This window comes from Scardinius erythrophthalmus (genome assembly GCF_964197995.2).
Source record: "Scardinius erythrophthalmus genome assembly, chromosome: 22".
NCBI lineage: Eukaryota > Metazoa > Chordata > Actinopteri > Cypriniformes > Leuciscidae > Scardinius > Scardinius erythrophthalmus.
The window spans coordinates 33,077,944-33,093,802 of record NC_138242.1 but is presented as its reverse complement, the minus strand read 5'-3'; the positions used below and the strand labels follow the sequence as shown (position 1 = coordinate 33,093,802).

General features: G+C 41.1%; 1 protein-coding gene across 1 annotated transcript; it reads left to right on the top strand.

Annotated features, from left to right (window-relative positions):
- Nucleotides 1-240: 240 nt before the first annotated feature.
- Nucleotides 241-13,762, top strand: LOC308683045 (uncharacterized protein). Its single transcript, XM_081353191.1, has 11 exons — nt 241-259; nt 1,482-1,567; nt 3,677-3,817; nt 6,476-6,623; nt 9,028-9,118; nt 9,378-9,426; nt 9,779-9,846; nt 9,956-9,999; nt 11,048-11,147; nt 11,300-11,379; nt 12,475-13,762. Coding segments are annotated over exons 3-6 (378 nt in total). The 5' UTR covers nt 241-259; nt 1,482-1,567; nt 3,677-3,679; the 3' UTR covers nt 9,379-9,426; nt 9,779-9,846; nt 9,956-9,999; nt 11,048-11,147; nt 11,300-11,379; nt 12,475-13,762.
- Nucleotides 13,763-15,859: the final 2,097 nt, after the last annotated feature.

Sequence of the window (15,859 nt, the reverse complement as noted above, 5' to 3'; positions counted from 1 at the left end):
AAAAGTATTTCTCATACATGCACACACATGTTGTGCATGTGTGTGCCATCTTGCTCAAATCAGTGCTCCTTGCGCATGAATGCTATTGTGTTCTCGCTTGTTTTCATTAAGTTCGTTGTGTATGAATAAAAGGTTGTTTAATGATACAATATAAATTTGTTCACAGAAACAAAGCATTGAGATGAGACGTGAATCAGTTATCCGCGGCCTCATTCTCTACCTTGGCGAGAAAGAAGATGATCTTTTTGAAGATTGTCTGGTAAAGCATATTTTTATTTTAAATGATAGTTTGTTTTTACTGTTTAAAATGCAAGTTAACCCTAAAGTAAGAGAGGGAAGGTAGACGAAGGGATGGACATGTTCTGCTTAGCGATGGCCTAAAGGGAAAATTTGTTTATCTTCTGAAAGAATAAACTAAATGTATATGTGACAATTATTCTAATTAAATACCAAAAACAATACTCCGTTACAAAGCCATAGAATTGTAAAGGTGGAGCTTAAAGTACATTAAAGCAATATTTAAAGGGATAGTTCAACCAAAATTAAAAATTGTAATTTACTCACCCTCAAGTTATTCCAAACCTATATGAGTTTCTTTGTTCTGTTCTTTGAACCTCCAAAAGAAAATATTTTGAAGAAAATGGGTTATCAAACAGTTGACTGTAGCCATTGGAAATCTACTATGGAAGTCAATGGCTACTGTCAACTATTTGATTACCAACATTCACTTGAGGGTGAGTAAATGATGACAATTTTTATTTTTGGGTGAGGGGGCTATAAACTGGAGTGCAGTCATCTCATGCCATGCTCTATAGATGTTTAATTAATGCTACATTGCTGTGAAATAAATTTGACTCAGTTTAACCTTTTCACACACAACTTTAAAATATTCTAGCTGACCACCCAGTGTGAGTTTTTATGTCGACTGTTATTTTAGAATATATCACCTTATTATTTCCACGGCGACGTGTCGTGATTGTCACAGGTCATACAGCGATTCGACTTGTATCAAATTTGTTATGTCATCAACTGATTATCTGATTATCCTATTCTCAAAAAATGTTCAAGTGAATGTGTTTTGTCGTTTAAAAAAAACCTTTATGTTACTTGGGCATCGCCATGTTAGTATGCACTGGAATTTAGAGAATAGGATCTGTTGGATTTACAATGCCTAAATTCATCCACTTCTCCCAAAATACTTGAAGGTAAGAGGCCGGTGAAGTGGGAGAAAAAAGAGTAAACTTTATAGTTACCTACACAATGTGTGTGGTAACTATACTAAGGTGTATTTAAATGCCTGAAATGCACAATATAATCACACCGGTTTAATCGTACGCATCAAAGGGTTAACATAATCGAAACAATATGGTCTATTTTATTATGTGTATGTGTTCATTCTGTTCAAGTCACTTCAAATAATTCCAGCAATTCTACTTTTGTTTCTAAAAAGAATTATAATTTTTCTTCTAAATTGTATGCAGGAGGACAGCTGCAGTGACAACACTCAGCACATCATTAAAATACTGGTCGTCCATGGTGCTGATGGAGAAGATCCAGTCGATGTACGGTGAGGAAAATAAGTATTTGAACACCCTGCTATTTTGCAAGTTCTCCCACTTAGAAATCATGGAGGGGTCTGAAATTGTCATCATAGGTGCATGTCCACTGTGAGAGACATAATCTAAAAAAAAAAAAATCCAGAAATCACAATGTATGATTTTTCAACATGACATCATGACTTTGCGTAAACATACACGCCACTTTCTAAAGCAAAGTGGCGCGTTATCTGCACGCATTTTGAGCTATCCGCGTGTATGTCTACGCCGTTAAATGTTCTGAGCGAAACGAACCATCATCCCCCGATGCGATTCCGCGTGTATGTCAACGCCGAAACGAACCATTATCCCCGGATGTGATTCCTTCCTCAAATCGGCTTAGCAGTTGTGGTCATATGGTTGTGGTAAGGTGAGGTACTGGATTTGCTAAATGCAAAATTACTTTTTTTTTTGGTATGCTTTGCATCAGCTCGAATGATTACATTCAGAAACCAATGTCTATGCTGTGACTGTCTTACGTGGTGGTCAATAAACGCAAATATAAAACGCTGTTACTGTTAGCAAAGCTACGATAGCAAGTTCCGGTCAGACAGGCATTTGCAATCGAACCCAATCTTTGTTAAGAATTGGGTAGGCTAGTCCAAATTTAGCATGTTTTATAGGTAAGTTAGATGCCTACAAATGTTATTCTGTGTACCCATTTAGTGTTAGTGTTAGAAACATTCTGATTCCATTAATATTCTGATTCTACTGGTTGCAGACAGTCATATGCCTCACCCTTGTTAAAATTTTTGCCACATTGTGTGTAACGTTAAATATTATGTAAGTCTACAAAGTAATACATATAATGTGACAAATATGCAAAACAAATGTGGAATTAAGTTATTAATAAGATCTATAAAGTCAATAATTTATTAACTAAAGTGCTTAACTCAGTGGTTCCCAATCCTGGTCCTGGGGACCCACATCTCTGCACATTTTATATGTCTCCTTTATCTGACACACCCAGTTCAGTTCATAGAGCTCTTTCCTAACGAGATGATGATCTGAATCAGGTGTGTTAAATGAGGGAGACATACAAACTGTGCAGAGCTGTGGGTCCCCAGGACCAGGATTGGGAACCACTGGCTTAACTAATGCTAACAAAATTATTTGAGATATTGTCATGATTAATGCACCACAGCTGTGATTACTAGTTCTAGGCCTATTGCTTATGCTCCTAGCCTATACCTCACTATTTGATAACATATCATAACTAGATACCATAGAGACTCTTAATGGAAAATGTAATGTTTTCTGTTAGCAGCATTGATAAATACCCTGTACTGGCAACTCAAGTGCTGCCACTTGTTTGAGAGACCATAGTTCAGGGGCCGGTTTCACAAAGATAGACTTTAAATATGGCTTAGATATAGTAGATAGCATTACTCAGACTTCAGATAGACATCTAAATCAGACTGTTGCACAAAGCACTTAAGACTCTGACTATCTTAAGTAGGATTACACTGCAATCTTTGTCTAACACAATAGACCGGTCTAAAATAGCTTTGTGAAACTGGCCCCAGGTTGATTACAATAAAAAAATCAAATACATTTTATATGACCCTACCCTAGTAGAGACTAGAGGTATTGAAATGAATCAAATAATCGATGCATCGAATCGTGGACATGGACGATGCTGCATCGATAATCCACCGGGCCATAATCTATTATTTCTGTTTACAATTAAATGTATGCCTAACAACATTTTTCTTTACATATTCTGTTAAGTTTTGCACATTCAGGAAGTGCCATGTGCTTAGTGCTGTAGTTTTATGTTTCCAATGTATTTAGTATTAGAGCACTGCAGAATGTTTTGTTTTTCAAGCTTGAAAAGCTATGAATTAAATATCCTACATGACTTTAATAGAAAAATGTATTTGACGCATTGTGAGATATCGAATCGCTGACAAGATAAGCGTAATAGAATCGGGAGATCAGTGAAGATTCACACCTCTAGTAGAGACCTATACAGGCAATCAAAGATGTTCAATATGTCTATGACGTTAGCATACTCAATATCTGCAGAATTATTGGGCAATCACTAAATTAATCATTTTTATTAATCTGTTCTTTTTCAGAAAATGGCTCAGAGAAATGTGCCGGTAAAAAAGAGGGCGCAGAAGCGCCTCGACTCCTTTAAGGAGAAGAGTGCTGAGTGGGCAAAGGGGATGAGGCGCAACAGGAATGTTAGCCATTTTCTTGATGACATTGAGGTCACAGTAAGTAACTGTTTTTCTTGAGGATACATGTATGACACATATCCCTGCTTTCTGAGAAAATCAGCACCAACATCTTGAGAACAACATGAGACGTTTTCTATTTTCTCTTTTTCATTTTTTACCTTTTCTTTTTGTCCTTAAATATAATTTTTTGTATGTGATCGTCGTTATGTCTTTGTCAAACTTGCTCTATGAATGAAAGGATAGTCACCACCAATGTAAAGGTAGTGCTTGAGAGGGCAGAGATCAAAAAAAAAAAAAAACATAAAAAAACATTGGGACACCATTTTTGTCTTTTTTTTTTTTTTTTTTTTTTGACATGTATGTTTGTTGACATACATCCCTATGCTGATGTTTTCGAGGCATGGAAATTGTGACGGATCATTTGTGAATAAGAAATTTCTTTTGGGATTAATAAAGTATTTCTTGTCTTATCTCCTAAATTTCCTGGAAGTCTTAAGTCAAGCTTGGCAGTATATCAAACTTATTTGATTTAATGTTTTCAATCAGTATGAAAAATCAGCTTGCAATGAGCAAATATACCCGTACACTCCCTGGCTAAACATTTAGAACAAGTTGGGCCCCCTTTTGCCTAACAAATCACCTTAATCCTTTGTGACGTAGATTCCATAAGATGTTGGAAACATTTCTTAGCAATTTTGTTCCAAATTGATGACAGCATCACACAGGTCCTGCAGATTTGCCAGTTGCATATCCATGGTGTGCATTTTCCATTTTACCACGCACACCTTTGGGTGGTCTATGACATGCCCTGTGTTCTGACGTAATGTAGCCATGAGCATATGGGTAAATGGTACAAATGTACCAAGAAAATACCCCATTAGTAGCCTGAATCATCAATTTAAGAGATGATTGAGTTTCCTTTTACACAAAACTCTGACCCACAATCAGAATGTATCAAGAGAAATCGAGAGTCATCAGACAAGGCAACATTTGGCCAATCTTTTATTGACCAATTTTGCTGAGCCTATGCAAATTTTAACCTTAGTGTCATTTTTTTAAGCTTGCAGGAGTGACATCTAGTACGATCTACTGTTGTTGTGGCCCATCTTCTTCAATGTAGATGTGTTGTACATTCAGAGATGCTTTTTAACGCACCTAGGCTAAAACAAGTGGTTATTTGTGTGCATCACCAGCATCACTTTCTCCGGCCACGACATCCATCTTTCATCCTCAGTCACAAACCTTGGTGTCAGAATGGATCCTCATTTAACCTATGAGGCCTACATTAAACAGCTTTGCAAAACCTCCTTCTTTCACCTCAGGAATATTGCAAAACTTCGCCCGATACTCACTCTCCCTGATGCAGAAAAACTTGTCCATGCCTTTGTATCCTCCAGGCTGGACTATTGCAACGCACTCCTCATCGGGATCCCAAGTAAGAACATCCAGCAGTTGCAATACATTCAGAACTGTGCTGCCAGGATCCTGATGGGGGTGCGGAAGTACCACCACATCACACCCATCCTAAAATCCCTCCACTGGCTTCCTGTCCAGTACAGGATTGAATTCAAAGTTTCCCTGACCCACCAGTGCCTCCATGGCACTGCTCCTTTATATCTCAAACAACTAATCACCCCCCTTTCCTCCTCACGCCATCTCCGCTCTGGACAGGCCTACCTCCTCCAGCCTCCGAGGACAAGGCTTCGAACTATGGGCGATCGCGCCTTCTGTTCAGCTTCACCCAGTCTGTGGAATGCTCTCCCTGTCCATCTAAGGGCTCCACAGACTGTTGACTCTTTTAAAAAAGGACTTAAAACCCATCTTTTTAGAAAAGCCTATGGCTAAAAGTGCTATTTTTATGTCTCTGTTTTCCTTTTATGCTAGTTTTAAATCTTAAATTATATTGTCTGTTGTTTTATGTGTATTGTAGCACTTTGAGGTCATTGAATTGATGTAAAGTGCGTTACAAATAAAATTTATTATTATTATTATTATTATTATTATTATTATTTGAGTTACTGTTGGCTTGCTATCAGCTCAAACTAGACTGCCCATTCACCCCTGACCCCCAGCATCAGTGGGCAATTTTTTTCCCCTGAGAACTGTTCCTTGCCAGATATTACTCATTGTCAAAGTGTAATGCCAAAGGTATATACATAATAAAAAAAGACATATCCCCCGCTCCCACTGTTGAAACCTCATTTGCACGTAATGAACAAGACAAAAGTATTCCATGTTCTCTGTTCTTTCCTTGCTTTGGTCTCAAGAAGTGTCCCAGTGCCTGTTACTGATTCTGTGGTCCTGTTTCTTGAGCAACGATAGGCTTGAGTGCGAGTTACATCCTTCTAGTCAGTGTGCTATATTGCTTGTTAACAGTTTAGTATATAAGTAAATAATGTGTGATTGGACTGCAGGCATGCCCTCATAATTTACAAGGTCAAGTTCTAATTTATTTACATATTCTAATTGTCTAAATATTTCTGTCATATATTTATATTGCATCATAACTTCAACTATTGTTAAAACAATATGTCATGTTTGAGGTTGATAAAATTTATTTTTATGGCTTTGACCCAGGTATATCCCTTACCAACCCCAGTGTCACTTATGGCATATTTCTTAAAGTATATTCAGACTGCTCGCATAGATTTTTCATCTATGACATGACAATGAATGATTCTTCACCTCTTTCAGATGGAGAAAATGAAGGCCCTTGGACTCAGACCCCTTTTATTTTATGGGGTCTACAATGATAAAATGTCAAGATACGACACAAAGTTCATCTGCCCGTACAGCATGTCAACTGAGACAGAAGGGATTCTGTACAATGTTCTTTTACAAGGTATGGTTTGCTTGCCAACATTAATTTGACTTCACACTATATCTGACTAAACTACCACATAGTGCATGCACACTGAGGTCGAATAAGCAGTTTTTGAACAATTGATCTTTGGTGCTGATATAATCCAAGCTCATAGATATGGATACCTTATTGTTGAGTTATAAATGTTTGTGCATAGTTAAGATTTACTTTATGCATGGCTATGATAGCATGGACTCCAGAGAATGAGTGGAGTAGGCGTGGAGAGAAGAGGAAGGGGAAGGGGAAGAAAGGTAACGTGCACTTTTTCAACATACTTTTTGTGAAAGGTATTGCTTGGAAATGTTGAACTTCTAATATACAACACAGGATACCAGAGGCCTGTGTCAGGAGTGAAGAGGACTGCTGCACCTCTGCATGGAGAGGAGGGGGCGAGTGGAGAGGAGGGGCCTGCTGCTCCTCTGAGTGGAGAGGAGGGGGCGAGTGGAGAGGAGGGGCCTGCTGCTCCTCTGAGTGGAGAGGAGGGGGCGAGTGGAGAGGAGGGGCCTGCTGCTCCTCTGAGTGGAGAGGAGGGGGCGAGTGGAGAGGAGGGGCCTGCTGCTCCTCTGCGTGGAGAGGAGGGGGCGAGTGGAGAGGAGGGGCCTGCTGCTCCTCTGAGTGGAGAGGAGGAGGCGAGTGGAGAGGAGGGGCCTGCTGCTCCTCTGAGTGGAGAGGAGGAGGCGAGTGGAGAGGAGGGGCCTGCTGCTCCTCTGAGTGGAGAGGAGGGGGCGAGTGGAGAGGAGGGGCCTGCTGCTCCTCTGAGTGGAGAGGAGGGGGCGAGTGGAGAGGAGGGGCCTGCTGCTCCTCTGAGTGGAGAGGAGGGGGCGAGTGGAGAGGAGGGGCCTGCTGCTCCTCTGCGTGGAGAGGAGGGGGCGAGTGGAGAGGAGGGGCCTGCTGCTCCTCTGAGTGGAGAGGAGGAGGCGAGTGGAGAGGAGGGGCCTGCTGCTCCTCTGAGTGGAGAGGAGGGGGCGAGTGGAGAGGAGGGGCCTGCTGCTCCTCTGAGTGGAGAGGAGGGGGCGAGTGGAGAGGAGGGGCCTGCTGCTCCTCTGAGTGGAGAGGAGGAGGCGAGTGGAGAGGAGGGGCCTGCTGCTCCTCTGAGTGGAGAGGAGGGGGCGAGTGGAGAGGAGGGGCCTGCTGCTCCTCTGAGTGGAGAGGAGGGGGCGAGTGGAGAGGAGGGGCCTGCTGCTCCTCTGAGTGGAGAGGAGGGGGCGAGTGGAGAGGAGGGGCCTGCTGCTCCTCTGAGTGGAGAGGAGGGGGCGAGTGGAGAGGAGGGGCCTGCTGCTCCTCTGAGTGGAGAGGAGGGGGCGAGTGGAGAGGAGGGGCCTGCTGCTCCTCTGCGTGGAGAGGAGGAGGCGAGTGGAGAGGAGGGGCCTGCTGCTCCTCTGAGTGGAGAGGAGGGGGCGAGTGGAGAGGAGGGGCCTGCTGCTCCTCTGAGTGGAGAGGAGGGGGCGAGTGGAGAGGAGGGGCCTGCTGCTCCTCTGAGTGGAGAGGAGGGGGCGAGTGGAGAGGAGGGGCCTGCTGCTCCTCTGAGTGGAGAGGAGGGGGCGAGTGGAGAGGAGGGGCCTGCTGCTCCTCTGAGTGGAGAGGAGGAGGCGAGTGGAGAGGAGGGGCCTGCTGCTCCTCTGAGTGGAGAGGAGGGGGCGAGTGGAGAGGAGGGGCCTGCTGCTCCTCTGAGTGGAGAGGAGGGGGCGAGTGGAGAGGAGGGGCCTGCTGCTCCTCTGAGTGGAGAGGAGGGGGCGAGTGGAGAGGAGGGGCCTGCTGCTCCTCTGAGTGGAGAGGAGGAGGCGAGTGGAGAGGAGGGGCCTGCTGCTCCTCTGAGTGGAGAGGAGGGGGCGAGTGGAGAGGAGGGGCCTGCTGCTCCTCTGAGTGGAGAGGAGGGGGCGAGTGGAGAGGAGGGGCCTGCTGCTCCTCTGAGTGGAGAGGAGGGGGCGAGTGGAGAGGAGGGGCCTGCTGCTCCTCTGAGTGGAGAGGAGGGGGCGAGTGGAGAGGAGGGGCCTGCTGCTCCTCTGAGTGGAGAGGAGGGGGCGAGTGGAGAGGAGGGGCCTGCTGCTCCTCTGAGTGGAGAGGAGGGGGTTGTAGAGCCTCCGGTTTCAGTGGTAGGAATCAGTGATTATAAGTTGGGGTTTCCCTGTTAATTTTATTTGTTTTTGATTGATGCAGTTAATGTCATTAGACACACACCTGTTGCCATTTTCTGGTGCGTTTTCAATTTCCGATTTTTCATAGAGTTTGATCTGCCTATACCAAATTTGGCCGATTATCATTGTTTTGAACTACTTTACAGCACACACAACCGGTCACAGCAAATCACGTGAAAAATGTCTGATTGTCAAAAGTTGAGTAATTGGTGCATGTCTAAATATCATATTGTCATGCTTACTCATAGATCCAGCAATTAAAAAAAACTGTTCAAAGCCTCAAAGAAAACTGGAGAGGCTGCTGTGGTTGACAGAAGAGAGGATTCTTCACGTCCAGTGGTAGGAATTGTTGTTTTAAACTTCTTTTTTTGGCTGTCACAATTATTCAAATTGAGCAGACATCAATTGCTGTGCCTTTTCAAGGAGCAAATGTTGCTTACTCAAATGTGCCAAACTGAAAGCCAGCCACCAATACTGGATGTTGGTCCAATTCTTCTGCCACAACATTTTTAAAGTATTAACAAACAAGTAAACACTAGGTAGAATAGTGCATTCCGTCCTATTGGTCTCATGCAATCCCACTGTTATTTTCGTGCAGATCCAGCAATTAAAAATCCTGGTGAAGAAGAGGAGACAAACCTCCAGAGGTGGGTTTATTTTTCCTACAAAATACTACAGGCATAATTACTGGGTGACTTAAAACATAAGTACTATTGTTATTATTACTGTGTAATGGTGTCTTTAGATGGGTGTCTCTTGGCTACTAAATCATCTCTGGTTTGTGAACGGTGTCACTTTTTATATCTTGAATATATGGTAGTCTGTTATAAACCATATTACAATACAATGTGTTTGTATATGTGGGGTTGGTTGGTTGGTTGGTTGGTTGGTTTCTTGGTTTCCTAGTCACCACCAAGGTAAAGGGAGTGCTTGAGAGGGCAGAGATAAAAAATAATAATAATTGGGACACCATTTTTGTCTTTTTGTGTTTTTTTCCAGAGTGCGACATACATCCCTATGCCGATGTTTTTGAGGCATGTAAATTGGGGAAATCCAAACAAAAACAGGTGTGTATGAAAGAAAGGTTGGCAGACGACTTTGCCTTGCCTAACACTAATCTAACTGTATTTAACTTACTCCTGACATTTAAATGTTATTATAATCCAATCCCTATAGGGAGTGGATTACGTCTATGTTTTTTGGAAGTCCTGTGAGGGATGGTGAGTCTATTTATTCCAGTGTTGATTACAGTGTAGTTGTGACCCCAGTTCAATAGCCTGTTATGTCAAACTATTGTTATAAGTGTAATTGCTTATTTGTGTTAGATTCATAGGATTAAGCAATGTAATTGTATTTCTTCTTCTTCCAGTGGAGAGACCTGGAGGCCCTCCTGGGAGCCTACTAAAAACATAGAATATTGCACTTAGTTCAACGCACGCACACACTCTGTTAAAGTTTTCTATAAAAGTTGTGATAGTTCTTTATTAAAATTGTGATAGTTTTTTATTTAAGTTCTGTTAAAGTTTTTTATTAAAGTTCTGTTAAAGTTTTTTATTAAAGTTCTGTTAGTTTTTTATTACATTTCTGTTAAAGTTTTTTATTAAAGTTCTGTTAAAGTTTTTTATTTAAGTTCTGTTAAAGTTTTTTATTAAAGTTCTGTTAAAATTTTTTATTAAAGTTCTGTTCAAGTTTTTTATTTAAGTTCTGTTAAAGTTTTTTATTAAAGTTCTGTTAAAGTTTTTTATTAAAAGTTCTGTTAGTTTTTTATTACATTTCTGTTAAAGTTTTTTATTAAATTTCTGTTAAAGTTTTTAAGTACAATTTGTGAAAGACGTGAAGATATGAATATCCTTTTAAATGGCCCTTGGCATTACTCTGACATGACAGTCATGTCAATTGCCCCACAAACAAAGAAATTCCATTAGTCTATGTTAAATGCATTGCTGTTATGCAATGTAGTATGTTTATTGTATGATCAATCAACCCCAGCTTGAATGGTGACTTGGTTTTCAAAGTTGTCACAGGATTGAAAGGCATTGTCAGTAGATACAATATGTATAAGCCTGTACTAGGAGCAACATACCCACAAGTAGTGCACTGATAAGATAACCTCTATATTTAACTTGCAACTGCTTTGTTACCCATGTACTCAGAATATCTTAATGTGACCTTTTGTATCCATCTTATATGTAATGAATTAATTTTAACTAAGCATTTATTATGTTAATATAATAATATTTAGTTAATGTTAATATTCTTTCATTTCAGAAAAAGGTCCTACTGATGTCTGATGTGTTGTGCTTCTGCCCTTGTTTCTACCTCCACGTTACCGTGCAGTCCTGCTACATCATCTTGTCATTAGTCCTTGGTAAATACATCCGGTCCCGTATCTGCATCAAGAAACATGTACATAGTTAAACAATCTGAAATCTGAGTTTTAATTTATCCTCAGAATGTTTTTCTATAATTTTTGCAACCTTTCTCTGATTTGGTTTCTTGCTGCTTTGACTGGACAATTAGGTTGGCATTGGATGCTTTACAGTGAACTGAAGGGTCTATGGATCTCACATACAACATGTGTGGGTGAAGCTGTAATGCAGGTAGTTAATTAGTTAATAGTACTCATAGAACAGTACACACACACACACCTATCTACACACACACACACACACCTATCTACACACACACACACACACACCTATCTACACACACACACCTATCTACACACACCTACACACACACAATAGGTGACAAAAAAGGTGTTTTTTTACACACAAAAACACACTTACCTACACACACACACACACACACACACACAAACACACCTACCTACACACACACACACCTACCTACACACACACACACACACACACACACACACACACACACACACCTATCTACACACACACACACACACACACACACACACACACCTATCTACACACACACACACACACACACAATAGGTGACAAAAAAGGTGTTTTTTTACACACAAAAATACACTTACCTACACACACACACACACACACACACAAACAGACCTACCTACACACACACCTACCTACACACACACACACACACACACCTATCTACACACACACAATAGGTGACAAAAAAGGTGTTTTTTTTACACACAAAAACACACTTACCTACACACACACAAACACGCCTACATACACACACACCTACCTACACACACACACACACACACCTACCTACACACACACACACACACACACACACACCTATCTACACACACCTACACACACACAATAGGTGACAAAAAAGGTGTTTTTTTACACACAAAACACACTTACCTACACACACAAACACACACACAAACACACCTACCTACACACACCTATCTACACACACACACACACACACCTACCAACACGCACACACCTACCTACACACACACACAAACACACACACACACACACACATCTACCTACACACGCACACACACCTACCTACACACACACACACACCTACCTACACACGCACACCTACCTACCTACCTACACACACACACACACACACCTACCTACCTACACACACGCACACACACCTACCTACACACACACACACACACACACACACATTCATGACTGTGCTGGTTGTAGTTATATTTTTTATGATTTTATGTTGTACTGTTTTTGCAGTCCCATTGTACCCTTCTTATGTTTTACAGACTCCTGCGGAGTTATCAAACAATCCAGCGCTAGTGAAGGTGATGGAGAGATGTGGAGGAGCAGTGGCGGTGTTGGATTCGCGACTCTTCAAGTGTCTATGAATGCCTGGGACAACACTGTCCAGCTCGGTGGAGGGCCCTTTCCAGTGTTTTGCTCTAGTTTTGCTAGTTTGGACTACAATTACTTTTGAGCAGACAACTTTTGCGTCCAACTCAGCTCTTTTGTCAGTACACCTGCCAAAGCCAACACCTGGATACAAAACCCTACACTTGTCCTCGCCTCTTAGCCTAGTTCTATTGGGATGACTCCTACCCAGCCTCCACTTTGGATCCACGCAAACATTTACATTTATGCATTTGGCAGACGCCTTTATCCAAAGTGACTTACATTGGATTATCCTATACATTTATTCATAGGTATGTGCAATCCCCTGGGATCGAACCCACAACCTTGCGTTGCTACAGGATTGTATTGTACAGGATTTGTATTTTGTTTTTGTAAGCTGTCTCCATGTTGAATGAATCTTCATGTTTATGTCTATAGTATGTTAACAGTGTTGTGTGAAGTCTTTTATGATCGACTCCTGTGTACACAAGACTAAATGTGTCGAAAAGATGATTCCTTGTGAAACAATAAAGAACCTATACTCTTCTATCCTATCCTGCCAATATTGTTGTTTGGTAATACATGTTTATCTTACCTTATCTAATACCATGGTGTATGTATGACTAGAGAAACTGTTGTATACTGCCCTATTTTTGATATCTACAGATAAGTAATTTTCCTCAACATCTGACTTTCCCAGTTTACCTTTTTGTTTCAAATTTCCCATAATCCCTGGAATATGATACTTTCAAAAGATCTACACAACACATTTTCCACTGTAAACGGGCAACAAAATCCTGTTTCTCTTTGGTGGTGCATATCAGTGTCAGCAACAAGGTCCTCTTTCACTCAGTCCACTTCTTTAGAAAGTTACACCTTTTCTGTTTACGTTCACATTCATATTTTAGGACAGAGCCTTTGGTTGATTACTGTCTGTTCAATCAATTAAAAACTAACTGCTGTTGGGACTGTTTATTGTGTTTGCGGAAGCAAAGAGATGATGTTTAATGCACTTTTCAATACTAGGTAAATAAATGGGATGGCATGTTGCTTTCTACATGTGAGCCTATATTTCTGTTACTGTTCATTTATGCATTACTGACTAAAGGCCTACATGTTTAGCTTTTCTTTTTTTTTGTTTTCAAATGTTTCAAATGTCTCAATAAACCTGCCGGTATTGTTCCTGAACATGTCCTTGTGACTGTCTCTGCCACTCAACACCCTACCTAAATTTACCAAAATTTTAGTTTGAGGCACCCTGATGCTCACTTTTTTAATCACATTGAAAGATTAATTTGTACCAAAATTATAGATTTGCCACACTGATAAATATCATTACGCTAGCTATGTGTGCTTATGTAGGCCTATGCTCTACATCTGTGTCACATAAAGGTATGGACAACATTTTAACACAAGGAGTATATTAAGCAGGAGTGTAGTAAGCAACCATACATTAGAGTCTCAGATCTTTCAGTGCACCTTTCAAGTTTTGCAACATCAATATTTGAACTTCTCCTGGGAAAAACAAACAGATGTAGCTAGTGATGTGAAATTTGGTGTTATCCTCTTCAATATACACAGTCAGCAATATAGCAACATAGACTACATATGGACAGCTGTGGAACAGCTAAATAACTGAAATATCCAGTTAGCATATCACATGCTAGCAACTTTGAGTCAATTAGGCATGGTGAGGATAATCAAGTTCAAACTAAGCCTCAGGAATAGGAGGATAGGAAAGAAAGATGATTTAAGTTTTGACTAGGACATAGTTGTTTGTGCCATGCAGGGTAGTCTGAAAATTTGTAGTTCACACATGGCAAATGTTATGCCCTGCCAACTCTAGGGCTCAGAGAGACCACTTTTATGAAAAACAAAACTAACCAGTGAGCTTTTTGTGAGAGGTCAGATTTGTCTGAAAAGACTGGTTTGATAGACTGATAGAAAACTGACAGAAATGATATGTGCACCAAACATTCAACCTCAAGGCAGGTGGTTTATAGGCCTATTAACTGTTCACCAGGGGTCATTTCTGACAGATACGAACAGGAAACTGTAAACAAGTGAAACTCTCACTGGCAGATCAAAATCAGTCAGCCGATAATACACTGCCTGGTTTGATGAGTCTTTATTTCGGACAATTGGATCAACAATGTCTTGAATTACATGTTCTATCATGTGTAGTCTCAGTGGGTCAAGCTGCTGGAGGTGGTGTCATGGTGTTAGGGGGGATTTTCTTATCATACTTGGATGTATAAGTCAGCTTTGTTTCAGTGACACAGCTGTCAGTATTGTTACAGATGGATCTGTAATCCATTTATGACCACACTATAGCCATCCTCTGATGGCTTCTCCAGCAGGATAGTATACTAAGACTTGAATAATTTCAAATAAGTTTATTGAACATGACAATTACTCGACTGTCCTATTCTGGCCCCAAATTTACTACAACTGCCTTGTAGACCATCTTTCAGCTGTGGTGGAGTGGGAGATGCAGTGGGGAAATCAGCAGCTGCTGTTGAAGTTTATGGGTCAACATTGATAAGAAATATGTCCAACACATTGTATAATCAGTACAACAAACAATTAAGCAGCCCTGGATAAACACATACTAGCAAGGTGTACATTTTGCACAGTTAAATATAGGTAGCATGGCCTGATGAATTTTGGCACGTGATATCTATGTGTAACACAAAATATGTGAGCCTACCCCAAACAACTCTCTCTCCCTGACCTTTGTTTTGCCCTTTGACAAACCAGTAGAAGCCAGAGAACTCAGATTTGAGAAATGGTTGGTCATTGTCCCCTGTAACTAAATAAACATAAATAGTACCGGACCCCATTCCCAGGGAAGTCCAGAGCTATATGAGATGTGATGTTGTATGAGGTGGAAGAGCTCACGCATGGAATATGGCACTGGGAGACTGAGTATTTATCATAAAAACCTGGATAGTGGGGATTAGTGCATGTGGAGTGGATTGTTTGCAGATGGATTGTGTCAAATGAGACCCTGATGTACAGTCAGCTAGTTCAGGACAGGTAGACTCCTACTCTTTTGTTGCCATAGGAGGGTTATTGTTATGGTAGTATATTGAATATTGAATATATACAGACCAGAATCGAATACATGGTATTATGAAATAACTGGTGTGGCACACACAGACACCTGTCTGGCTGAAGTGAGTCTGATTTCCTGGATGGATGTGTCAGACTTTCCAAAACATGTCAACTGAATAAAACTATATTCAACTAAAACATGCATCTGTAATCTGAGAAGTA